General features: G+C 57.2%; 1 protein-coding gene across 5 annotated transcripts in view; it reads right to left on the bottom strand.

Annotated features, from left to right (window-relative positions):
• PHF2 (PHD finger protein 2) overlaps positions 1-27,280 on the bottom strand; it is a 56,556-nt gene that overhangs the window by 17,997 nt on the left and 11,279 nt on the right. For 2 of the 5 annotated variants that reach the window (XM_019808111.2, XM_019808112.2), the window contains exons 1-9: positions 23,226-23,329; positions 22,372-22,457; positions 15,006-15,120; positions 6,328-6,488; positions 4,936-5,077; positions 2,367-2,553; positions 1,447-1,609; positions 880-967; positions 412-518 (exon numbers count right to left, since the gene is read on the bottom strand). In XM_019808111.2, the coding sequence (XP_019663670.2) occupies positions 412-518; positions 880-967; positions 1,447-1,609; positions 2,367-2,553; positions 4,936-5,077; positions 6,328-6,488; positions 15,006-15,120; positions 22,372-22,457; positions 23,226-23,314 (1,138 nt within the window). In that variant the 5' untranslated portion in view covers positions 23,315-23,329. Of the gene's footprint in view, positions 1-411; positions 519-879; positions 968-1,446; positions 1,610-2,366; positions 2,554-4,935; positions 5,078-6,327; positions 6,489-8,704; positions 8,753-15,005; positions 15,121-22,371; positions 22,458-23,225; positions 23,330-27,280 lie in introns of those variants that run through there. The other 3 variants (XM_034646655.1, XM_034646654.1, XM_034646656.1) reach the window with 3 other exon arrangements.

The following is a 27,280-nucleotide window of genomic DNA, read 5'->3' as shown; positions in this document are numbered from 1 at the left end:
ACTGACCCTGAAGGCCTGGGGTGGAGGGCGGCCGCCTGTCTGTCCATGGACGGCAGGGACCCAAAGAGCCCACCCCTTCCCACAAGACTCCCCAGGGATCCCAGCACGCGCCCAAGCCCAGGATGGCAGGGATGCCGCAGGGGTCCCTCAGCTGGTAGCCCAGAGCCAGGCGGACCCCCGGGCCTCTTGACATCCTGAATGAGTCCCACCGGCAGTCACGTGAGCCGGGCCTGGGAACACACATCCCAGTGTTCTTTCTGAAACATCGACAGCCCCGCGGGGTGTCATCCAGCCTCACACTGCACAGCGGGGCTCAGCTCGCCCCATGGTCTGGCCCCAACGTCCCTGAGCTCCACATGCAAATCAGCCACCCAGAGCCACAGTCAGAGACGCCAACCTGCACACCCGTACCTTTGAACGCCTCCAGCAGGTGCTTCCCCATGTACCAGCAGGCAGTTTCAAAGTTGGGAAACTGAGTCAGGCTGCCCAGTTTCAACCTCCTTTCCACTTCGTATGCTCTGGAAACCACAGCAAAGAATTGTCCAGGGCACGAGACTCTGAGCAGGTGACACTAAGGGTGAGCCCACGTCACAGCCACGATAAGGCCACACCAAGGCCACACTCTGGCCTCCCCTGCATGGCAGGGTGGAACAGGGGACCACATCAGCAATGAGTGCCCTGAGTGAGGGCGAGCCCCATGGGCCAGTGCCCAGGGAGAGGCCTTTCAATTCACCCTACACCTCCAAGGGCCACCCCAGCACCCCGGGGCCCTGGCAGGACCACAGAAGAGGCTACAGTGTGCCCAGAACTCAGGGAGGCGCCAGCACTGGCCTGGCAGCAGGGGCCCCGGCTGGCGGGACCAGGGCAGGCGTCCCTTACCTCAGCTGCATCTCCACACTCAGGCTGTGGAGGAAATGTCCCGCGAAGGCCAGGCAGTCCACGGGTGTGAGTGTGGCGTAAATCCAGCCTGGGGAGGCAGGGACGTGGCTGGCCCTTCACAGCGCTCTCAGGCCGGGCTCTCAGCCACCGCCTGGCCTGATCCCAGCCAGTGTGAGCTCGGCATCTTCCAGCGTGCCCCCGGCCACCCTGGCTGGCTGCCCCCACACACCCTTCCCGCCGTGTGATGAGTGGCTGGGCCCTCCCGGTAGGAGAGCCTGTGTCCACACTGGCGTTCCTGGCTGGCACTAACCCAGGAGCTGAAGAAACCTGCTCCACCTGCCCCAGGTCGGGCTGCCCGGCACCCCTGACCCCTACACACAGGGCGAGGGGCCAAGGCAGAGCTGCCACAGCCCAGGAGAGTGGGCTAGACCGCCCTCGGACACGGGCCTCGGCCAGGAGCCCACTACCCCCTCCATGCCACAGGTGATGGCGGAGCAGGAGGCCCCAGGGCCAGGTGACAGGCGGGGAGCCCGGCGGTGCCTACGGGGCATGGGACAGGGTGCTCACCCGAGGGGATGAAGAGCGTCTGGCCCTGCTTGAGGGTGCACTTGTAGCATCTGTCCACCTGGTCGGCAAAGAACATCTCGCTGTGGTTTGCGGCCGACTGCCAGCGCTCATACAGGGAGATGTTGGCCGAAGCTGGCTTGATAAGATAGAAGATCTTCTCCCCCTGCCAACGAGAGGCCATTGGCAGAGCCCGCCACAACCCAAGGACGCTGGGGGTCCCGGAGGGGGGTCCGGGCGTGAACACTGTCCCTTCCCTGCAGGTGGGGCCACGTGTGCCTTGTGATTAGCAGTTTGTGAACCAGGACGAGTGTGGCACGGGAGCTCCGGCACCCCACATGCTGTACTTGTGCAACACCGGGGCTGTCTCGCGTGCCACGGGGCAGCAAAGCTGGGACCCGCTGCCTGACGAGTTCCAGGAAAGCTCTGCTCCTAAGAGCCCTGGGGTCTGGCCCGCTCTGCCCTCCGGGACCCAGGGCCGGGATCATGAGCTGAGCTGCCCACCCCACGTCGGGTGCAGGCAGGTGTGAGGAGACCCCGGTCAGCGGCTGAGCCCGAACCTTAGGGTCCCTTTGTTCGTTTGTCTTCACGTCTCCCTTCTCCCCTGGCTCCCCTCCCTCCCCCTGGCAGGAGTCCCCAGCCCTGCCCCCGCTCTTGTGTGGGCCCAGCACAGCACGCTCCCTCGGCCCCTCTTCTAGGAAGTCCCCCCAGCACTGCGCTCCCCTCCTTGGGCCTGCACACTGCTAAGCCCTGGGCTCCACGACAGCGGGCTGCCTCCAATTGCTTCACGAGCCTCCGTCTCCTTGGAAACACGTGACACGCACCCCTGCCCCTCTGCCTCCCAAGGGTTGGACACCGCGTCCCTCCTGGAGAAGCTCGTGGGGACCACAGGTGGCCCTGCTCGTGGAGGCGGCTGTGCCTACCTTGAGCACATGGTACCAGGCGGAGGCGCCGCCCGAGTCGATGTGAAAGTCGGTGTAGCTGTCCTTCACACAGATGAGGCAGTACTTGGTCACCTTGGGCTTGGCCAGCAGCGCGTCATCGGGCCAGCAGTTCTCTACCCATGACAGCTTCTTGACGATGTCAGGCGGCTCCACGAAACTGGACATCCTGGGGTGGAGGCAGGAGGAGAGGTACCAGTGACGGACCGCCCGGCGGGGAAGGGGCTCCGTGATAACATCCCTCGCCTATTTCTTCACCCCGGGCTATGTGGCATCGCTCCCATTCCACAGACAGACAAACTAAAGGTTCACAGGGGCAGAAGGAGCCCAGCCACTGGGTATGGCCGTGGCAGGATCTAACACGAGTGTCTCATGGGGAACCAGAGAGAGCCCCTCCCTGGAGAGCAGGAAGGAACGGTCCAGGCTGGCCCAGGAGGGTGCTGCTGGGCACGGCGGGGCAGACGGCAAATGGCATGTCCCACACGCAGCCCGGGCGCTCCCAGACATCGCTTGGAGAAAAGCGGCTGCTCTCCAGAGCGGGCCACAGGGGCTGGAGGTCGCTGTCAAGCCAGCCTCTTCCTTTCCAAGAAGGTCACGGAAAGGCAAAGGTGGCCTTTCCAATGAAATGTCACTGTCCTGATTAAAATGCACGGTGCTGCATCACCGTTGCACAGCCCGCAGCCCCTGTGCCCTGACAGCCTGGTCCTCGCTGCTGCAGGAGGGACAGAACCGCACAGCTCTGCATCAAAGGCCATGCCCACCAGGACAAGATGGTCACGAGCCACACGCCTGGCCCTGCCATCAGCAGGCCCTCTTCCTTTAACTCTCTGGCTATCCCCAGCTAGTGACCCTCCCTGTTCCCCAGAGCCCTCCTCGACCAGGCCAGGCCCCTGGTGGCCCTAGACCCTGCACTGCCACAGGGGAGGGGCCCGGCCCTGCTGCCCTGGGACCCCTCGGCCCTCTGCACACCATACACCAGGGCTTCCCAACACGGCCACAAATGCCCTTCTGTCCCCGCTTAACCACTCCTCGGGTGCAAACCCAGCCCGTTCTCCTGCCGCCAAGGCCAGCTCCTCCCTGCGGGCTCCCAGGGTGGAGGTGCAGTATCCTAGGCCCCCAGACACCTGAGGCCACCATGGGCGACAGAGCAGAGGTAATCACGGACATCCACATAACAGACAGCAGGCACATCACTCTCTATCCGTCACAGCAGGCGCCTCCGGGGTCCGGGAACGTGAGAGGCACTGCAGGGTCCCCAACGCCGCAGACCCTGAGACTGCCACAGATGGCCCGTGGGGTCAGGCCCAGCCCTTGCAGCCCCACCCGATGTCCCCGGGGACAGACCGCACTGAGGAAGTGGAGGCCACCCTCCCCCTCTCAGACCAGAGCCCCAGGGGCTCGACGGCCCGGTGTGAAGTGTGTGTGACCCCGGCAGTCCTTGGATCGGGCCTGCGGACACCAGAGGCAGCACACATTTCTGCCAGCCAAGGGGTGGCCCCGAGAGGCCCAAGGGGAAAGCCCGAGCCAAAGCCCCACCCGCAGCTCTCTGTGAAGACCTCTCAGCAGACCAAGCTGGTGGCGACATTCCCAAGTGTGCTCCGGCGGCAGAGCAGCCCTCCCATCACAACTCAGCCTGGGAGGAAATCCCCCTCGTGAACTCACAGGAGGCGGCTTTCTCCCCACACCATAACCCATCCTATTTCCCTTTATGCCTTTGCTGTCAGGAAGCTCACACGGAACCCAGCACCCAGTTACAACATCCTATTGGAGCTCCTGGGACAGCTCTGTATTCTCCGTCTCCATGAGGCTTCCAGACACTCTTTTTCCTACCTGCCCTTCCGCACACGAGCTGTTTGGCTATCTCCTGAGCTTTTCAGAAGTCGGCAAGATGGAAAGGATCCAAAAGTGAAACCATGCTTAAACTAAGCCATCGTCAACAACTCGGGCCCTGCAGTGTGCGAGGGGCCAGCTGGAGGGCAGCAAGGATTCGACAGAGGGGCAGGGAAGGTGGGGCCACGCCACGCAGAGCTGTGGTCCTGGGAGAGCAGGGGTACCCGGTACGGACACCGGGGGCAGGGCCAGCGGCCAGCCAGCCTCCAAGGACACAGAAGCCTGGACCTAGGTGGGCCCCAGACAGCCACGGTGTATCATGCCGGACCCTCCGCCCTGAGAAGAGCAGCAAGCAGGCCCAGCACGTGGGGCTCAGGCTGAGACGGCGGGAAGAGCAGGTGCACAGCACGGCCCCGTGGTGCGGGAGGTATGAATTCGAGAGTGCGCCCGTGGATGTGTGCGGGCACGTGGGCCAGTGGGTACGTACGTGTGCGTGTGTCCGTGGGGTGTAGGGACATGTGCGTGGGTGTGGCTGTCTGCACGCGCGCATGGGAGCACGTGCGTTCTGCGAGAATTGACCCCATGCTGTTAACCTACGGCTCTTTCTGGGGGTGGGGTGGGGGGGCCAGAGGACAATTCAGCATTTTGCTGCTGCTTCTCTGTTTGAGTTTGCCACAACGCGTGAGGAGAGAAGCCGCAAACCAGCACGACGGGCCCTCACCTGGTGTCGGAGAACTCGAGGCTGGTGAGGTTGAGAACCCGCTTGCGGTTGGTGCTGTAGTAATAGTCCACAAACTCCTTCAGCTTCATCTTGCAGTCCTTCTGCTTGGCGACGTCAGTCACGTCCACGCTCCGCTCCGGGCCTGCGGGCAGGGCAGGCGGCATGAGCAGGGCAGCAGGTGCCGGGCAGGCCGCCGAGCGGGCCTGGACCCTGGGGCGCGGGCTCTCTCCCTCAGCCACGGCGAGGGCCCCGCGGTGCGGGAGGCCGCCAACACGCAGGCCTCAGCTGGGGTGACCACGACAGTGAGTAAAAACACAGGATGCCAGGCACACTTGAACTTCAGAGAAGCGAACGACAAATACGTTGTTAGTCTAAGCATGTCCCAAATAATGCCTGAGACATGCTCATATTTTAAAAATTAAAACATCAAAAAACTCCTACGTATTTCTAGGGCACCAACTTATTCTGAAAACAGATAAGTAAAAGGAAAAACATTTTTCGGGCATGTTCTGTAGTTGGTGAGGGTAAAAATCACTGGTGTCAGGAGGTTCCAGATAACCAAGGACCTGGCGAGGGCGAGCGCGTCCCATCTGACTCACAAGTAGTGGGAGAAAGACACACAGAACTCACGGCCTCGTCCTTCCCGGCAGTCCGCCGGGGCCGCGCAGACCCCAGCTGCGGGCACAGAGGTGCTGGGCCCGCCCTGTCACCGGTTCAGGCGGGTGGCCAGGCTCCGCGAGCCCACAGACGGGAGTGCCTGGCGCCTGGCAGGCAGGCCCTAGATTCTAGCTGTCCCTGCAGGGGTGCGCCTGGCCCAGACGCTGGCCCGTTCTCTCTCCCTGACATGGGGGGGCCCAGGCATTTGCTTTCTCAGGGTCTTTCCTCCTCCTGCACTGGCCACCCAGCCACCCCCATGAGCGCCCAAGCTCTGGCCACCACGAGGGCCTCAGAGCCAGGCCACATGGGCCGCAGACCCACGGGCATCACTGCCAGGGGGTTACAGCCTCACAGCACTGCCCTCTGCCCAGAGCTGCCCCGACAAGGGCGTCCACAGCACTGGGAGCTGCCAGGGGACACGCGGCAGACTGGACAGGAGAGCAACAGCTGGAACTGGAAGGATCCAGGGAGGATGGTCCTGGGCTGGACAAGGGAGTCCGGGCCCCAGGCTGGCCCAGAAGGGGCTGAGGGGGACACAGCACAAACCTCAGAGGAAGGGGCCCCTCTAGCTGGCAGAATGAAAAGGTCCCCAAGACCGCCCCCATTTTGCAGGCAGAATAACTGAGGCGGGACCGGCCAGGGTCACACGCCATTTGGTGGGACATGGGGTCTAATTCCTGAAGGGAGCATGTGGCACAGGGACTAGCTGGGGCCTTCAGCAAGCAGGCCACTCACCCACGTAGTTCTCGACGTCGCTGACATAGAAGGTGGGGGCGGGGACCGCCAGGCCCAACCCGTCTTTCTTGGGGACGAGGATGGGCTCAGCGAAGCCATGCTCCTCCATGTAGCCCAGCGTGAGCTGGCTGCCTGGCACGCGGACCACCACATCTTCCGCGCTGTGGGAAAAGTGGGGGTCGGGAGTCATGTCGGCCAGGGCCCCTGCCCTGCAGCTCCGGGACAGGCCTGGATATGGCCCTGGGGCCAGAGACAGGCAGCCCCAGCGCCTGCCATATGCCTCCCACATCCTGGGAGGAGGGCTTGCCTGTGGCCCCATGCCCAGGGCTCCCGGGGCAGCCATGGGGCACAGACGGGCCTCAAGGTCCAGGAGGCCCAGGATGGGGACACCCTGAGACCAACCCTCCTGCCATGGCAGAGAAAGGCAGAAGTGTGAGCAAGATCTCTCCCCCTCCTCCCCTGCTCTACCTGCCCATCCTCCACTCCCCGAGACTCCTCCCTAATACTCAACATCACACCCTGCATAGGGCTGGGGTCGGGCCTGAGGACACGGCAGATGGAGACAAACCCCTCTTCAGGGAAAATAAGCCGAGCATAGGACCCGGGGGCAGCTGTGTGCTGGGCACTGCCCGGGGGACCAGGGACCTTCAGAACCCAGCTAGAATAGCACCAGTGGTGACACTGGAGACAGACTTTCATCAAAGGGGCAGGTAAGACTGTAAGCCCACAGCTGGGAGCAGAGCTGGGGGCGGGAAGGGTGGTGGCAGGACATCAGAGCAGCCCGTCCAGGCCTGGGGGGCAGCAGTGGGAGGCACAAGTCCCGGAGCGCCAACAGAGGCACCGGTTGGACAGGTGGGTTGGGAGCCCAGAGGACTGGAGGCTGGAGAGGGAGGCCGAAGCTGCTGTCCAAGGGGCAATCTGGGAGGCCAGGGGAACGGACATGAACTCTGAGGGCAGACAGACAGCACGGACCAAACTCCCAGGGAGAGCGGTCAGCAGGAGAGGAGGCCGGGCAGACGGAGGTGTCACAGCTCCAAGGAGGACAGCGCTCGAGGAGAAGGGGCCACAGGGCCATGTCCTGCCAAGAGGCCAGTAAAGGTGAGGATCGAGGAGACCCCCTGGGGTTGGAGCATGTGGTGACAGAGCATTAGGCGTGGGCCAGGCGCGAGCGGCATGTGAGTGAGGAGGAGGAAGGCAGTAAGCAGCAGCTGGGAGCAGCTCCAGGAGTATGGGGACAGGGCAGAGTCAGCTGTGGGAGGCGCTGGACAAACCTGAACCCCTTGTCTCACACAACCCCATGCATCAGGTCTGGACTGCAGAACCCATAAGGACCCAGCAAAGGCGAACACAGAACAGGCCTGTGGGGATTGGCTGCCGTGGGAAACCACGTGTTCTGAAAGCCCCGCCTCACGGATGGAGGCAGACTCACCTGCCAGGGCGCAGGTCTGAGCACTGAGGACAACGGACAGTTGGGAAAGGAAGTTTCAGACAGACACACTGAACACATTCACAGGGTAACAGGAGGACGAGGCAGAGAGCACGGAGGGAGGAAAACAGAGTGGGCAGCACAGACGATGCGTGAGCAGAGATTCTAGACATGAAAAACATCATTTTTGAAAAATCTTAAAAACTCAACGATGCACTCAATGGTAGCTGCCTGAAAAAAATGGTGAATTTGATGAAATATTTGAAAAATAATATACAGAATGGGGAAGAAGTGCTATTAAAAAAGAAAACAGAACACTTTTCAGAACTGAGGGCGCTCAGTTGATTCCTCAAATTAAAAGAACTTATTGAGTCCTAAGTAGAATTAATAAAAACCAAAAACACATCTGGGAGCATTGTAGCATATCTGTGGTACCTCAATGACAAGGGGACAATCTTAACGTTTTCAGAGAAAGAAACAGATTATTTACCAAGCCAAACCCACCAAACCCACCAAACACCAACCACTAGACTGACAACAGACATCTCATGGGCAACAAGGGTTGCCAAAAGACAATAGGATAGTATCTTCAAAGAATTCAAGGAAAATAACTTTTACTCTCTAATTTTAGATCCATTTTAGAAAAATTAGAACCATTCAAGAGTAAGGACAAAATGTTCATTTTCAAAAACAGTGACTATTTCTATAGGCCTTTATTGAGCCACTAAAAGGATAATAATTCCACAAGATGGAAATCAAATCTAGAAGAAAGAAATGGGACTCAAGAAATAACGGAAAATTGTGCTATGGATTTCACACAACCCTTATCAAAGTACCGGCACACCTCACTGCAGAAATTGACAAGCTGAACTTGGAATGCTGAATGAAATGCAAAGCACCCGGATGACCAAAACAGTCTTTTAAAAGAAGAACAAAGTTGAGGACACTTACCAATTTCAAAATTCCCTCCAAAGCTACAGTAATCAAGACTGTGTGGTGCTGGCATGAGAAGAGAGAAGAGACATACGGGTCAGTGGGGCAGAATCAAGTGTCCAGAAATACACCCAAACATCTACGGCCAACTGCATCGCATCAAGAGCGTCAAGACAACTCAATGGAGAAAAAATAGTCATTCCAATAAATGGCACATGGGAGAACTGGATGTCCACATGCAAAAGAATGAGGGGGGATCCCTACCTCACATCATATACACAAATTAACTCAAAATGAGTTGAAGACCTAAATACAAAAGCTAGAATCATAGAACGTTCAGAAGAAAACACAGGTATAAATCTTCATGACCTTGAATTTGGCACTGGTTTCTCAGAAGCCAAAACCATGCGCAACAACAACAAAATAAATAAATTAGACCCCATCAAAATTATAAACATTTGTGCTTCAAAGGACACCATCAAGAAAGTGGAGAGGCAACCCACAGAATGGGAGAAAGTATCTGATAAGTATCTACAACATGTAAAGAACTATTACAACTCAACAATGAAAAGACAACCAGTTAATTAGATAAGGTTATAGTAACGCAGAGCTGACTTCTGGTTTCAACTCCAACACCTAAAGAGCTTGGAAATGGTCACTCCTGTCCTCACAACAAGGGAAAGGGTGAACAAACTGAAAATCAATTAATTTTCTTAGATTCGCAGAGAATTTGGATTATAGGGCAGTCACCCCTGAATTTGACAGGCAAATACAGAAAATCACAACCAAGATAACCTTACCTGAGGCAGAAGCTGCTGGAGGTGGTCAGTAGGAGGAATAATTAAATGGTAATTTTTGACCAAGTGCACAGGTTGAGTGTGAACTAGCTTCAGAGTTAAGAACTCATGGGGGTCTGTCTCAGAGGAGACCCACACTTTCATGGGTTTTACCTCAGGATGTCCTGGTGAAGATCTGCTCCTTCTTCAGGCAGGGTTGGGGGGAAGCAACTATGTTTCTCCTCCATAACAAAAGTCTACCTTCCAGGAGAACTGACTTAACGAGGCCCTCATCTGACAGCGGGAAGGGCCAGTGGCCACCTCCAGCCCTCACTAGCTTCCTGTCTCAGGAAAGCGGAGAAAAAGCAAAGGCCAAGAAATGCTTCCAAAGGTAACAGCCCAGAGCCTCGGGCCCGCTGAAGCACTGAGGTTTACTATTTAATTATAGAACACTTCCGCTCCCTGAACCCTGACCACCATGTAACAGCATAACAGTTGAGTGTAATTGAGAGAGCTGCAAGATAGATTCAATCTGAGAAAGAATTGTTAGGGAAGCCCAAAGAAAACAGGAGAGGAGGGAAAAAGAAGGAAACTACGAGAAAGTGATGTGTCTGGTACCTACAGCCACAGTGGACACAGCCCAGTCCCTAGTCAGTCAACATGAAACCTCACTCTAAATGTGTAATTACCTCAGTTCACTTAACTCAATACCTTATGTCCAGCTTTCAACAAAAAAATCACGAGGCATGCTAAAAGGCAAGAAATCCATAGTTTAAAGAGACAAAGCAAATCACCCTGCAACTGTTGAATGGCTAAAATAAAAAAGGCAAGAAATAACAGGTGTTGATGAGGATGTGGAGAGAGGGGAGCCCTCCTGCATTGCTGGCGGGAATGCAAACTGGTGCAGCCACTGTGGGAGTCTGTATGGAAGCTCCTTATAAAATAGGAAATACAGATACCGTATGGCTCAGTAATCTCACTACTGGCTATTTACAGAAAGACAATGAGAACACAATTCAAAAGGATGCACCCCTATGTCTACAACACCATTATTTGCAATAGCCAAGAGATGGAAGCAGTCCAAGTCTCTATCCACACACGAACGGATAGAGACGATGTGGTGTGTGCACATTGCGCTATTACTCGGCCATGAAACAGAATGAGATCATGCCATTTGCAGTGACGTAGATGGAGCTAGAGAGTATTATGCAAAGTGAAATAAGTGAAGAGAAAGACAAATACCATATGATTTCACTCATATGTGGAATTTAAAAAACAAAACAAATGAACATAGGGAGGAAAAAGAAGTGAGGCAAACCAAGAAACAGACTCTTCACATAGAGAACACACTGATTGTCACGAGAGGGGGGGTGGGTGGGGCGGATGGGAAAATAGGAGATGGGGTTCTAGCGAACACTTATCCTGATGAGCATGGAGTGATGTACAGAACTGCGGAATCACGGGGCGCCTGCGTGGCTCAGTCTGTTAAGCATCCAACTCTTGGTTTCAGCTCAGGTCATGATCTCTGGGTCCTGAGATCAAGCCCTGTGTCCAGCTCCAGGCTCAGCACAGAGTCTGCTCGAGATTCTCTCTCTCTCCGTCTTCCTCCCCCTTTCTCCTCCCCCAGCTCATGTGCTTGTTCTCTCTCTCTCTCTCAAATAAATAAATTCTTTTTAAAAATTGTTGAATCACTATCTTGTACACCTGAAACTAACATATTACACTGTATGTTAATTATATTTCAATTAAAAAATAAAGTTTAAAAAATATCAGAAAACAGCTCAGATATAGCACAGAATTTGGAATTATCAGATAAGAAATTTTTTAAAACTGGGGCGCCTGGGTGGCTCAGTCAGTTGGGCATCTGCCTTCAGCTCAGGTCGTGATCCTGGGGTCCTGGGATCGAGTCCTGTGTTGGGCTCCCTGCTCAGCGGGGAGTCTGCTTCTCCCTCTGCCTCTCCCCCTCCATGACGCTCGTGCACATGCTCTCTCTCTCTCTAATAAATAAACAAAATCTTTAAAAAAATAAAATAAAACTTTAAAAAATTATGATTCATATGTTAGGAGTGGTAGTGGAAAAAGTGGACAACATGCAAGAATGGAAGGGAAATGTAAGTAGAGAAGTGGACACTCTAAGAATCAAAAGTAAATGATAGAAATAATTAAAGCTGTAACAGAAATGAAGAATGCCTTTGATAGGCTCATCAGTAGAGTGGACATGGCTAAGAAAAGAATCAGTGAGCTAGAAGTTAAGTCAATGAAATCTGCCCAACCTGAAATACGAAGAGAAAAAAGAATGAAAAAAGCAGGGAACAGAATATCCAGGAAGTGCAGAACAACTGCAGAAGGAGTGCATAGTGAGAATCCCAGAAAGAAAAGAAAGAGAGAAGCAGAAGAAATGTTTAAAGTAATAATGGCTGAGAATTGTCTAAAAATAATGGCAGACATGAAACCACAGATCCAGAAAACTCAGACAATGCCAAGCAGGATAAATACCCCAAACTATTCCTAGGCATGTCATAATCAAACTGCAAAAAATGAAAAATGGTATCTTGAAAAAGGCCACATGAGAAAGATCTACTTCTGCCATGACAGAGTGAAGAGCTCTGCTGACCCACACCCAGCAAAACCGGAAAAAGTATTTGGAAAAACATTCAAAACCTCTGGAAATGGTTCTAAGAGGAAACAGCAAATGAAGAAACCTCTAGTCGAGAAAATCTGTGAAAACTTGGTAGGAAAGGCAAGAGCGTGTGACCACTCCTCCTTTCACCCCCTGGCTTGGCGAGGAGACTCCCCTCTGGAAGGCTACAGCCAAAGACACAGGAACGCTGAATGGAATGGCTCCCCAGCTTCCAGGCAGAGGGCTTTCCTGCTGGAGGAACAGGACAGCAACCTTTCTCATCCTGCCTCAGCTGTCTACTGCTGATTCTAAGGGTTGGGTGATGGCAGCCAAGACATGGCTGGCCTTCTTCCACTGGCCTACAGGTACTGAGACCGTAGCCTGAATGTGGCACCCTGAGAATACTGGGGCCCTGGTCACCCTTGCCCAGCCTCTTCTACTCAACATTCTACTAGAAGTCCTAGCCAGAGCAATTAGGCAAGAAAAAAAAAGTAACACGGATTGGAAGGGAAGAAAGAAAACGATGCATTTGCCAATGACATGATCCTATACATATAAAGTTGTGAGGAATCTACTAAAAATCTATCAGAACTAATAAACTAGCTCATCGGGGTTGCAGGATACAAGATCAATATACAAAGATGAACTGTATTTCAGTACAGCAGCAATGAAATAAAATTAAGAGAACAGTTCCATTTAAAAGACATCAAGAAGAATAAACTATTTAGAAATACATTTAACAAAAGAAGTACAAAACTTATACTCTGAAAACTATAAAACTCTGTTGAAGGAAATTTAAAAGATCTCAATAAATGGGAAAATATCCATGTCTGTGGGTCAGAAGACCGAGCATTTTTCAGATGGCAATACCCTGATTCTACTGCTCTGCAGATCCAGCTCAATCCCTCCTTATCAGCTGATTTCTCTGTACACCTGACAAGCTGAATCTAAACTTCGTATGGAATTGCAACAGATCCAGAATGGCCAAAATGATCTTTAAAAAGAAAAACAAAGTTGGAGGACTCAACACTTCTTCATTTCAAAATATACTGCAAAGCACAATAATCCAGACAGTGTGAGACTGGCCTAAGGGGAGACAGAGATTAGTGGAGCAGAACTGAGGGTCCAGAAATAGATGCATACACTTACAGCTAAGGGCCAAGACAATTTAATAGAAAAATAACTGTCTTTTTACAAATGGTTGCAGGGACAAATAGAGAGACACATGCAAAAACAAAACAAAGCAAAACAAAAACAGATCCTTATCTTGCACTATATGAAGAAATTAACTCAAAATGTATCAAAGACCAAACTGTAAGATCTAAAAACTATAAAACTCTTAGAAGAAAACATAGGGACAAATCTTTGTGACCTTGGGTTTAGACTTGGCAAATGACCCTCAGCTATGACAACAAAAGCACAAATAGCAAGATAAAAAATGGATAAACTGGAATCCACCAAAATGACAAACATTTGTGCTTCAAAGAACACAATCAAGAAAGTGAAAAGTCTACAATACGGGGTAAAGAATTCACAAATCATATATCTGTTAAGAGACTTCTAAAATATGGAAAGAATTCTTATGACTCAATAATAAAAAGACACAAAAAATTAAAAACAGGCAAAGGGTCTGAATGGACAGTTCTCCAAGGAAGACACACGAATGACCAGCACACATATGAAAAGATGTTCAACATCACTCATCATTAGGGAAACACGGATCAAACCAGAGTGAGAGAACAGTTCACACCTACAAGGATGGTTAGAATAAAAATGCCAGGTATTTACAAGTGCAGGGAAGAGCGATGAGAAACTGGAACCCTCATGCTCTGCTGGTGGGATCGGAAAGCGGTGTAACCACTTTGGAAAACGGTCTGGCAGTTCCTCAGACAACTGAATACAGAGCTACTCCTAAAAACATGAAAACATATGTCCAACAAGATCTTGTACAAGAATGTTTATAGTGGAAATATTCACAGTAGCCAAAAATCAGAAATAACCCAAATGTGTCTGCTGATGAACGGATAAACAAAATGTGGTCCATCCATACAACAGAATATTAAATAAAAACTTCAGGGTGATGAAAACGCTCTAAAATTGGCTGGTGCTGGCGCACACATCTGTGAATACACTCAAGACCACTGAATCGTACACTTCCAATGGATGGATCGCATGGTGTATGAGTTACATCGCAGGGAAAGTGGGGGGAAAGAAAGAAGCCAGAGGAGGGAAGGACCTTCTCCACACAGGACCACAGGTAAGAGGCACACTGGATTCTCATCAGAAATCATGCATGTAAGAAGACAATGGAGCGAAATATTTGAACTGTTAAAAGGAATAACCCCACCACGTTGGATTCTGTGTCCAGTGAATTACTCTTCAAAAGTTGAGGGGAAACAAAGACATTGTCAGACAAACGAAAAAAGTCTTCCAGGTGTGAGGGGCTGAGAGGGCTCAGAGCAGCTTGAAGAACACAGGTCCGCGTGTCAGGTGCTGCTTCTCAGCAGCGGTTCCCCACGGCCCTGACCCCGACCTGCCCTCAGCCCTCCAGCCTCACACAGGACACAGATGCGAGTGGGGAATGCCCTGAGATAGGAACGTGGGGACAGCCTGCCAGGCCCAGGGGCATGGAGGAAAGCCCGGGCCCATGGGGGCTGGGAACTGCCATGTCTGAAGGGTGGTCTTAAGTGGGACCCCAGGCCCCACTGCTCGACTGGACATAATCTGAGGACAACAGCCTCTCCCTCAGGAAGGCTCCATGCAAAGGGACACACCAGGTGGGGAAGCCAGATGTGCCCAGAGGAAGAGGGTCCCCAACACCTGTGTCTGGAAGTGCTAAGAAGGGAGAGGCCAGCCCCAGAGCCAGAGGGTTTCGGAGGGCTGCACGCCTCCCCTGGAGGGAAGGCCACACCCCTGAGCCCACCTGGGGAAGGTCCGACTCCGCAGCTCCTTGATGAAGAGCTGGCTGCCATTCTGCACGGGCTTCACGTCGGGCGTCTGCCCTGGGCCATGTTTGTGCCAGGCCCGCTTCTTCTTCACTGTGGGGAGACAGGGGCAGCTCAGGGACCCAGCCGAGAGGGCAGCCAAGGAGCTGTCAACACCCCAAGACTCAAGCCTCCCTAGAGGCCAAGCCCTCGAGTCCCCTGGGGGCCCGGCCCACCTGCCTCCCTCCCCGCTGTGACCTCCCCACCCACCCCCGCCCTGCACCTGCCAACCCCGGCTTAGTGACCACACCCAGAAGCTACGGCGGCCTGGCCCTTTCCACCAGCACCCAGTCGGCTGACAGGACGCTGCGTCAGAGGCACCTACCGGGAAGTCCCACCAAGGTCGGCCTTCGGGACACTTCCTCTCTGACTTGTCCTCAAATTTCGCAAACCCTGTCACCTCCCTGCTGGGACCTTTGCTGCCCCAACAGCCCACAGCTGGGGCAGAGGCAGGCTGGCACCTCCCACGGTAGCTTCTGCCCTCCTCACCCCCTAGCTGTGCGCACCTCACGCTCCCGGGTGTGTCCACCCCCCCCCACCCCGAGTACCATCATCCTGCCTGCGCCCTCTGACTCTCCTGTCCTCACACGTGCTCCCAGGACACCGGGCACCCCACGTTGGACATTTTACATGCAAGTGTGTGCACATGGCCCTACTGGACGGTGACACATTGGCACACACATGCACAAGCACACACGCGTGTGCACACGCACATTCACCCACTCACACACACACCCCCACTGGACCGCAAGCCTTGGAGGGGAGAGAAGTGATTTACTTGCGGCCCCGCCCATGCCCAGGGCAGCCACTGGTGACTTGGAGGGAGGACAGCACTGGCGGAGACCTGTCCCTGGAGGCTGCTGGGTGGGTCTGGATCAGACTGGCTGAGACTGGACATGCAGGATTGCTGGCTGGGCCTCCGGATGCTTGTGCTTCACAGACAAGGACGGGAGGGGGCTGCCACACCTCCCCATCTCCCTTCCGGTCACAGACCCCTGAGCCGGTCTCCAACAATGGTATCTCTGTCATGCTTGGTTTGCCATGGCCAGGGTGTGAGTGGGCGTTACTGAAACCTGGCAAGATCATGAAGAAGGAGGCCTCCAAGCTGCGGCTTCTGGTGGCACCAGGCACAGATGGGAAATCAGAAGGGCGCGGGCTCCCGCCCAAATCTTTTCTGCCCCACCATCTTGTCACTGTGTGACCTTGAGCAAGTTACTGGGCATCTCTGTGCTGCATCTTTAATAGAGGGGCTAGTCCTGGCCTCCTCGCGAGCCGCTCCGTGTGGCCCCCCCCACCCGCCCCAGGAGCTCTTGGGAGGTACGCTGTGCAAACACGGCCCCTCCTCTTGGCGAGGCTGCTTGGGCTGCAGGCCCTTGCTCACAGGGCTGAGTCCTGCTCTGGACTCCTGGGCTCTCCCCTTGCACCCACTGCACTTGGCACAGCCCGGCACCAGGGGGCATGGGGGGGTAATGTTTGTGAATGGCAGGTCTCCTGGGCACTCCTCTGGCCCCTCAGTGCCCGCTGAGCAGCCCAGCTCTGCACAGGCGTCACCAAAGCCACAGGTGGCCTGGGAGTCGTCCCTGCTCCCCAAAGAGCCCAGCAGGCTTAGACAGGGGGGCCCCCCAGGCCAAGGCAGGCCCCGGGGACACCACCCTGACGATGGCCCAGGTCACCCTGACTCTGAAACCAGTCTCCGTATCATCATCCCTTCTGCTGGGCCTGCGGCTGCCTCCGGACATGACCCCGACCCCACACGCGGGGGCTCTGGAGACTACAAGGAGCGCCCCACTGAAGGCCTGGGGATGGAGGGTAGCTGCTCACGGCCACAGGAGCGCCGTGGGCCTCGGCAACCGACTGCCCCCACCAGGCAGGGCCTCCCTACCTGCCCCCAGTGGGAGGCGAGCCTGGCTCTTGGGGGGCCCCGCTTACGAGGGGTCCAGCACGTCCAGGGCCTTGAGGAGGAGGAGGAGGAAGGGGACGCCCAGGCCGCATGCTGGCAGCCATGAGTGACACCGCAGGTAGGGAGACCAGTGGAGAGACAGGATTCTTGTGTGGTTTGGGGGACAGCAGAGGACCCCATGTGGGCCCCCAAGGTCCTCCAATGCCGGCCCCTGCATCTGCCCCTCGCCCCACCTCCCAAGGTCTCCTTATGGAAGGTGTGCAGAGGCCCAAGGACACAGATGCCCAGCAGGAGGGCCCTGGCCCAGGAGGCTGTGTGGGGAAACCGAGTCTTGGAGGGCAGCCGGGGGACAGGGATGCAGGTGTAAAGGGCAGTGTGGAAAGCAGCAGCACCCCCATGTGCCTGCCAGGAGCTGGGCCTGAGAAGCAGGTGCTGCCCCCGGCTGGTGGCCTTCCTGGGCCCTCACTCGGGATGGAGCCTTGCGAACCCCTCGAGGACAGACAGGGAGCCAGGGTGAGCGTCACAGGGCTCCCTGTGCAGCCCTGGCTGGGGGGCTCCTTCCCTCCCCAGGGCCCAGGACACCCTGAGCCCCAAGGCCAAGTGTCCCCTTGCCTGTGTGTCCCCTGACGAGGCACCTTGGAGACCTTGCCAGCAGGAGACTGGGGCACGGGGGTGACAGGTGCCCCCCCCGGTGCAGTTGCCCTCGGCACCACAGCTACACGGGCCTCGGGGAGGAGAGATGTGGGCAGTCAGGGAAGCAGCCGCTGAAGCAGGTACGCTGGGGTCAGAACCGGTCTCGGCTGTGCCAGCCGAGCCTGTGAGCCTTCCCATCAGTGGGGACTCCTTGCCAAGTTCCCTGGGGACCCAGGCCCCAACTCTGTGTGAATCGGATGAACCTGTGGGCCCCCGTCCTCATGTCAGCGTGCCCACCACGAACCCACGCGGGGCCCCCAGAGCAGCCCACGGGCTTGAGGGTCCCCTGGGGACGTGAGCCAGTGAGGGTCCTCACCGTGGAGTGTCTGACTGGAGTAGAAGTGGCAAACTGACCGGTGTGCCACAGTGACACAGACCCACTTCAAGGGCAGAGCAACACACAGCTGTGGGCGTGCACGCTGGTGGGAAACAGTAGCTCCCGACGGGCACGCAGCCTCCAGTAACAGCAGGGAAAGCCTACACAGGCTTTATGAAGCATGTGTGCACACGCACACACACGAGCACCAACCTGTGCACACGCGGACGCTCATGCACACGTGCCCAGGCTTGTGCACACGCACGCGTCTGTGCACACNGGTGGCACCAGGCACAGATGGGAAATCAGAAGGGCGCGGGCTCCCGCCCAAATCTTTTCTGCCCCACCATCTTGTCACTGTGTGACCTTGAGCAAGTTACTGGGCATCTCTGTGCTGCATCTTTAATAGAGGGGCTAGTCCTGGCCTCCTCGGGAGCCGCTCCGTGTGGCCCCCCCCACCCGCCCCAGGAGCTCTTGGGAGGTACGCTGTGCAAACACGGCCCCTCCTCTTGGCGAGGCTGCTTGGGCTGCAGGCCCTTGCTCACAGGGCTGAGTCCTGCTCTGGACTCCTGGGCTCTCCCCTTGCACCCACTGCACTTGGCACAGCCCGGCACCAGGGGGCATGGGGGGGTAATGTTTGTGAATGGCAGGTCTCCTGGGCACTCCTCTGGCCCCTCAGTGCCCGCTGAGCAGCCCAGCTCTGCACAGGCGTCACCAAAGCCACAGGTGGCCTGGGAGTCGTCCCTGCTCCCCAAAGAGCCCAGCAGGCTTAGACAGGGGGGCCCCCCAGGCCAAGGCAGGCCCCGGGGACACCACCCTGACGATGGCCCAGGTCACCCTGACTCTGAAACCAGTCTCCGTATCATCATCCCTTCTGCTGGGCCTGCGGCTGCCTCCGGACATGACCCCGACCCCACACGCGGGGGCTCTGGAGACTACAAGGAGCGCCCCACTGAAGGCCTGGGGATGGAGGGTAGCTGCTCACGGCCACAGGAGCGCCGTGGGCCTCGGCAACCGACTGCCCCCACCAGGCAGGGCCTCCCTACCTGCCCCCAGTGGGAGGCGAGCCTGGCTCTTGGGGGGCCCCGCTTACGAGGGGTCCAGCACGTCCAGGGCCTTGAGGAGGAGGAGGAGGAAGGGGACGCCCAGGCCGCATGCTGGCAGCCATGAGTGACACCGCAGGTAGGGAGACCAGTGGAGAGACAGGATTCTTGTGTGGTTTGGGGGACAGCAGAGGACCCCATGTGGGCCCCCAAGGTCCTCCAATGCCGGCCCCTGCATCTGCCCCTCGCCCCACCTCCCAAGGTCTCCTTATGGAAGGTGTGCAGAGGCCCAAGGACACAGATGCCCAGCAGGAGGGCCCTGGCCCAGGAGGCTGTGTGGGGAAACCGAGTCTTGGAGGGCAGCCGGGGGACAGGGATGCAGGTGTAAAGGGCAGTGTGGAAAGCAGCAGCACCCCCATGTGCCTGCCAGGAGCTGGGCCTGAGAAGCAGGTGCTGCCCCCGGCTGGTGGCCTTCCTGGGCCCTCACTCGGGATGGAGCCTTGCGAACCCCTCGAGGACAGACAGGGAGCCAGGGTGAGCGTCACAGGGCTCCCTGTGCAGCCCTGGCTGGGGGGCTCCTTCCCTCCCCAGGGCCCAGGACACCCTGAGCCCCAAGGCCAAGTGTCCCCTTGCCTGTGTGTCCCCTGACGAGGCACCTTGGAGACCTTGCCAGCAGGAGACTGGGGCACGGGGGTGACAGGTGCCCCCCCCGGTGCAGTTGCCCTCGGCACCACAGCTACACGGGCCTCGGGGAGGAGAGATGTGGGCAGTCAGGGAAGCAGCCGCTGAAGCAGGTACGCTGGGGTCAGAACCGGTCTCGGCTGTGCCAGCCGAGCCTGTGAGCCTTCCCATCAGTGGGGACTCCTTGCCAAGTTCCCTGGGGACCCAGGCCCCAACTCTGTGTGAATCGGATGAACCTGTGGGCCCCCGTCCTCATGTCAGCGTGCCCACCACGAACCCACGCGGGGCCCCCAGAGCAGCCCACGGGCTTGAGGGTCCCCTGGGGACGTGAGCCAGTGAGGGTCCTCACCGTGGAGTGTCTGACTGGAGTAGAAGTGGCAAACTGACCGGTGTGCCACAGTGACACAGACCCACTTCAAGGGCAGAGCAACACACAGCTGTGGGCGTGCACGCTGGTGGGAAACAGTAGCTCCCGACGGGCACGCAGCCTCCAGTAACAGCAGGGAAAGCCTACACAGGCTTTATGAAGCATGTGTGCACACGCACACACACGAGCACCAACCTGTGCACACGCGGACGCTCATGCACACGTGCCCAGGCTTGTGCACACGCACGCGTCTGTGCACACACGGATACTCACGGGCACATGTCCACACTTGTGCACTTGCACAAGTCTATACACACAGGTGCACATGCAAGGACATGTCCAAGCTCATGCACACGTGTCTGTACACACAGACACTCACGCACACATGTCCACATTGTGCACACGCACATGTCTATACACACGAATACTCAGGCACATGTGTTCACACTTGTGCATACGCAAGTGTCTATACACATGGACGCACATACAAACACACACGCACATGTCTATACACACGGATGTACACACAAACCTCTGTGCACACACTCATGCACACACATACATAACACGCACTCGTACACACACGCACAGCCAGGGAGGGGCTGCCGGCTCCCACCAGCCTGTAGTCCCCGTATGGCTGGCCATAAGCACCAGGAAGGGTCGCCGGCACTGGGCTTTGAGAAGGACCCCAGCACAGGGGCAGGGTCTCAGTCAGCAGGCACATGTGCCCCCAACAGTGGGTAAGCGCATGGTCAGGGAAAGGTGCTTCCGGGATGTGCAGACGTGCTGGAGAAGTCACGCTGTGTGTGAACACCAACGCCCACCTCAGCACCCCACTGTAGCCCAACCTGAGCCCAAATTCATGCCAGAGCCCAGACCACAGTGGCTGCCCCACCCTCGATCAGGATGCTCAGCTCTGTTGTGGGGACAGGCGGCGTCTCCTACCTCCGGTCCCATTCTGTCCCTGGCCCTGCCCCGGGGCTGCATGGTGCAACCCCAGCCCCAGCCCTGTTCACCCCTGCCAGCCCTGAGCTTTCCCTGTGGCTCGTAAGGTGTCAAGGCGATCGGCATCCGGGAGCATCTACTGTACGGCAGGGACCGGGGTGATCTTTGGGTCATCGGGGCAGACTCATTCGGAGCACCAGCACGGCTGGCCCCTGCGGGTACGAGGTCAGTGAGGAGCCCAGGAACCTTCCTGCTGGTCTCACGAACTTGGCGGTGCTTTACTGCAGGAGGACTACATGCTGGGGGCCGGCGGACGAGAGCCGGACCAGAGCAGCCTCCTGGTCAGCTAGCGACGACGGCACACGGGCCAGCCACAAAGGGAGGCCGAGAACGAGAGGTGACAGCCCACCTGCCTCACCCAGCTTCCCGAGTGGCGGGGGCACAGCCAGCCTCAGTCCACAGAACAGGGGTGCTGGCACCCTCCCTTGACCCCCACTGGATCCACAGGACTCACCCCACAGGAGATATAGGGGTCCAGCCTCTGCCTTGTGAATGGACACCAGGAGGGAGGCTCCCTTTGAAGGAGAGTGACAGGCCTCCCGGTGGCCTGGGGCCAGCAGTGGTCCCCGCAAACACACACACACTCCTCCAGCCAACCCAGAGCTCAGGATGACAGGGCTGTGATTGGCCACCGAGGCATGGCCAGCGTCCAGACTGTACCTTTTACGAGCGCCCAAGCCCCCCGACCCAGGCCAGAAACCAGAGGCCACACTAACAGCCCCACGCCATCTGTCTTGTCCCCAGGCCAGCCTCCCACCCAAGGAACCTGCAGACCAGGGCACCCCCCCGAGGTGGGCTCAGCCTCAGAACTCACCTCCTAGCAGGGTCATGAGCCCCCCATGGAACCACACTGGATGAACCTGTCCCCAAGGAGCCCCCGAGGATGCGTCACACCCCCAAGGGACTCTCCCTGCAGGTGGTGCCAGAAAAGGGACAGCAGATCCCCAACATGGGCACTCCCAGACCCTGCGTGGCGACGGGCAGTGGGTAGGGCTGGGCAGCCTCCTGGACAGCGGCAGCACGGTGTCCCCATCTCGATGGGCCTGGCCCCTGCAGGTGCTGGAATGTGAGGCCCCTGCCCAGGCCTCTGAAAGTCAGTGGAGTCTCTGCACAGGCAAGTGGCCTGAGCCGCACTCCTGGGCAGGAGCCAACCAGGGGGGCTGCAGTGACAAGTCCACGGGGCCGTAAGCAAGGCCAGTACATTCCCCAGGCACCTGGGCGCAGCTACCTGGGCATTTCACCCAGCAAGCCAGTCCAGGGCCGGTTGGAGCTCGGGGTGGCAGCACGGCCCTGTACTTACGGGTAGACTTCCCGTGGGTTTTCTCACAGTTCGGGCAGTGGTATATGTCGATGTCTGGGGCCTCCTCCTCTTCCACTCCCACACAGCTGAAACGAGGAAGCACAGATGTTGCCAGTGGTCCACAACTTCTTGGGGCCCTCCCCCGCAGAACCCAGGACAGCTCCCAGTCACCTCTCGGGGTGGCGGGGGGCAGCATGCATGCAGGTGGGGTAGAAAATGAGCTGGGACAGTGGCCCACAGGGACGGAGGGGACATGAGGACCAGGGACGGAGGGAGGGCAAGGAAGGCCTTGCTGTGCGTGAGCAGGCTACACAGAGGGACAGGCCTTCCCGCAGGCCTGCCTGCACGAGAGCCACCACTGTCCTGTCACCACAGAGCTGGGGAGGCCAAGAGGGTCTCAGAGGGGGGCTGCCCCCACCACAACACCACGGGCAGCCTGGAGCTACGGGTTGGGCCCCTGCTGACCCCTCGAGGGACTGCCACCTGGATATCAAAAGAATGAAGTTGAATCCCTACCTCACACTATATACAAAAATTAACTCAAAATGGATTAACAACCTAAATACAAGGCCTGATGCTAAGGCGCTAAGAAGAGAACACAGGAGTACATCTTCGTGACCCTGGATTTGGTCATGGATTCCCAGATAGGACACCCAAAACACAAGCAACAAAAGAAAAATTAAATTATAGATCGTCGAAACATAAAACTTTTGTTCACTGAAGGACACTAGGAAGACAGTGAAAAGACAACATGGAGAATGAGAGAGATATTTGCAAATCACGTTTCTGATGAGGGCCCAGTGTCCAGAGCACACACGCGGCTTCACAGCTCGACAAGAGAAAGACGCACAAACCAGCTTTCAAATGGCGAAGGACTCCAACAGGATGCCGCTCCCAGGGTGAGGTACAAACAGCCAGCAAGCTCACGAGAGACGCTCCACATTCTTCGTTGTGTGGACGTCACTGGAACGTACATCCAAACCCGCGAGATACCACCCCATGCCCACTAGAATGGCTACAATTTTTACAAGAAAAAAACACCAGGGAGATTGCAGGTGCTGGCCGGGACGTGGGAAACGAGAGCCCTCTTCCACCGCCGGTGAGAACGTAAAAGCAGACAGTTTCTATGGAAATAGTCAGACGGCTCCACAGAAAGTTAAACAGACTTACTCTATGACCCAGCAATCCCACTCCTGGGCATGTGCCCCAAAGAACGCAGAGCAGGGCCTCAGACAAATCCTTCAGACAAGAGCTCGGGCAACATCGGCTGCAATAACTGAAAGATGGAAGCCACCCAATGCCCACCAGCGGACGGACGGACAAACCAACTGTGGCTGTGGCACCCCCATGCAACGGAGCGGTCCCGGCCTTCACAGGAAAGGGTGCCAACGCCCGCTACAACACCATGGGGCCCAGGCACACACGTCACAGCTGCAGGATTCCATTTCCGCAAAATGCACAGACGGAGGAGCCACTGCCGGTGCCCAGGCTGGGGGAGGGGAACGGGCACTGACTGATGAGTGGGCACGGGGTCCCCTTTCGGGGTAAAATGTTTTGGAACCGGGTAGAGGCCATGTTTGCACAACAGTGTGAAGATAAATGCCATTGAAGGCTCACTTTAAGATGGTGAGTTTGATGGTATGTGAATTCTCTCTCAATCAAAAGACAAGGGGCGGGTGGGGGGCACCCGTTCCCACCACCACTGACCTCGTCCTCACTAGGGCTGGCCCAGAGCTCATTCTGCCTGTGGCAGCATCAGAGACCCGACGTGTATCCTCCTGCAACAACCGGCAGTAACGGGGGATCGCCACTCGCCTGTCGTACGAGGTGAGACGTGTGCCCAGACCCCACGCGCCTCCTCACTGTGTCCCCTTGTCCCCCGGCCAGGGCCAGCCACCGCAGCTCTGTGGCCCCTCGATGGAACACCGCCTGCCACGGCTGCCACGTGCCACGGTCCCAGGAGCAGAGCCGGAGCCCAAAAGCCTCTGGCATACGTTTTCGGAAATATGCAGTTCACTGTTCATCTCAGAACAAACACAGAACTGAAGTGCAGGCAGTCTGAAGAGTGGTATGTAAAAGGCAAAGCCATCAACAGCAGCCTGTGAGGGTGAATTCACCTGCTCTCACGATGCAAAGTGACTTTCTAAACAAGCAAAGAATTGCAAAGGAAATCAGAGAGAACACTGACGGACTGAAACAGGGCTCCCATCTGACAGCCAACGTGGACGTGCTAACTTCGGAAAACATTTACAGCAAGTACGGGAGCATTCCAACCCTCTTGCCAGGAACCGTGCATGAAGGGCATCCCCCCACCCCCAGAAGAACAGGGCAGAGCCCAAAGGAGCCCAGGGCCACAGAGAAAGATGCTCCACCCCACTACCCACGCAGAAAGGGGAGCTAGAACCACATTACCGTAAACTCACCAAATCAGACACGGTGAACGGCTAACACTGCAGGTGGGAGGCACAGTGAGGACAGGTAATGGCCAGATCACCACCGGTCTGTCTCCACAGCCCACCCTGCCCATGAGAGCCCCCGCGTCCCCTCCTCCTTCCCGTCTCCACCAGCAGCCAGCTCCCTCAGGTGTCCTCAAACCCCCACCCACAAGGAGGAAGAGCCACTCACCCAGCCCCTTCCCCTGGGCCGGTGCACCCGCCTGACTCCTCAGGGCCCTGCACCCCAGGCCCTGGGCCAGCTGACCTCAGTTTGCTTATCCATCAGAGACCACACTGGGGTGAGCCCCCATCGCCCACACCCACCAGGAGCCACACACTGTGAGCGAGAGGCAGAGCCCTGCAGGCATTCAGGACCCACTGGGTCTAGAAACTGGACCCAGAATCCACACCCCACATCCATACCCCGTGTTCACACTCCAGGTCCACACGTCTTATCTACCCTAGGTCTACACCCTGATTCCACATCCTGCATCCACATCCCACATCCACCCGGTGTCCACACCCCGTGTTCACACTCCAGGTCCATACGCTGTGTCTACACCCCACGTCCACACCCCACATTCACCCTGTGTCCACACCCACATCCACACATACTCCTGCCTGGCCTGGCCCCAGGGATCCTGGGGACACACAAGGAGCCGACCGAGCACACAGGATGTCTGAGGTCAGACTACCAAGCTCAGCCCCACAGACTGCGGCCCTTTCAACAGGTCAGGGGTCAGGTGCACAGTGGAGCGCAGAGGGAATGAGTTCCAAGCCGGGCGAAGGGAGGGAAATCAATAGGCCTGAACTGCCCCCCACCCAAACACCACCTGCTGGTCCCACATGTCTGGAGGCCCCGTCGTGCTCTGGAAGGCCCATGCATGAACCCGCATGACAGCTGGGGAAGCTGAGGCCCAGGGTCACAAGGCATGCACGCCAACACCCCTCCCCACAGCCTTGGGGGCCCCTTCTGTACACCAGCACGTGGGTACGCAGGTCTCACTGGAGCCGAGATGAACTGGCCACTTGCTGCTTTGTGCAGGGAGACCAGGCTAAGAGGGAGAGAGAGAGGTGGGGGCGTGGGTCCCTCTTTATGCCCACGGCACCTCGGGGCTGCTGCTCACCTGGAAGGGCCACCTGGGGCCTGATGCCAGCAGCTCCCCACCACCGCGTGTGACAGCACGCCGGCCCTGACTGCCTGCGCCTGCAGCCCTGACAAGGGCCACCTGACTGTGGGAAGCAAGGTCCCGCAGGCAGTTCCCTGGCTGTGCTGTGTATGAGGACACACCCTCCTAACCCCCCGTGTCCCAGGGTCCAAGGACCCCACAGTCAGAGTGAACTTCGTCGGGGGGGGGCACTCAGCCACAGCGGTCCCCTCCACCCGCATGGGGAGGGCCTTTTACTGCAAAAGCTCACTTATGTTATTGTCCCAAGGTTAAGGCTTTCCCAGTGCCTCCTGAGAAATTACTTGGGAAATCACCCAAAAATCTAAGAGAACAACAGCTACGAAAAGTCATAAACATTTTCCCTGCCCTAAACCCAGGAGCAAAGACCCGGAGTCTGGAGGAGACTCGCGGAGGCCCCCACCCTGGGCGTGCACCCTCCATGCTCCACTGTAAGCACAGAAACGCCCAATGATCCCCACACGTTCAGTTCGCAGCCCCAGGGGTCAGCAAGCAGTATCTTAAAGACAAAAAAAGACCCTGCGTCTCAGGCACGTGACCTGGCTCGGCTGCCCCTCCCGAGACTAAATGGGCAGACGTCGGGGAAATCCCCAGTGCGCCTCGTGCCTGAGCGTGGGCGCCACACCGCGCCCCAGGAGCCCGGGAAGGGCCACCTGAGCCCAAGCACCAGTCTTGCGCATCTGGAGGTCACCTCCCTGTGGAGATCACTACTGGGTCAGGACAAGAGCTGGGCCCCCAAGGACTGCTCCAGACAGAGGGACAGACGTGGGGCTCACCCTCCCGTGTCTCAGGAGGGCACCTGAGGCCTCGCCCGTCCTTGCCCCGTGGCTGTGCGTGCTGGGGCTGCGGGCTGAGCGACAGAGCCTCGGGAGGGCCCAGAGAAACACCTGACTCAGCCCTCAACATCAAAAGAGGCCATGGGGAGCAGGCGCTAGAGTCGCCCCACACTCCAGACCCAAGCAGGGGTTCAGAATTACCGGCTGAGGTCCAGGGACAGATTCAGGACAAGGGGCGCTGATCGGCTGAGAGCCAAGCACAACCTACAGTCCCTGCCCCGTCCTGTCCCTGTATCGCCACATTTGTATAAGGTAAACACCACGGAGACCGGGACTGGGAGGCTGGCCTTGCAGAGACTCTGACTCCGAGGGCTGGGAACTGAGTGAGAGAAGCTATAGTGCCTGGGGGAGCAGGAAGAGGGCGGAGAGGGAGGGGAGGAGGGGAAAAAAGGGAAAGGGGAGGGGAGGAGGAAGGGGGAGGGGCATCGAGGGCAGGGCGGCGAGCGAGGGG

This window comes from Ailuropoda melanoleuca, chromosome 17 (genome assembly GCF_002007445.2).
Source record: "Ailuropoda melanoleuca isolate Jingjing chromosome 17, ASM200744v2, whole genome shotgun sequence".
Taxonomy (NCBI): Eukaryota; Metazoa; Chordata; class Mammalia; order Carnivora; family Ursidae; genus Ailuropoda; species Ailuropoda melanoleuca.
This window is presented reverse-complemented; position numbering and strand designations above follow the sequence as displayed.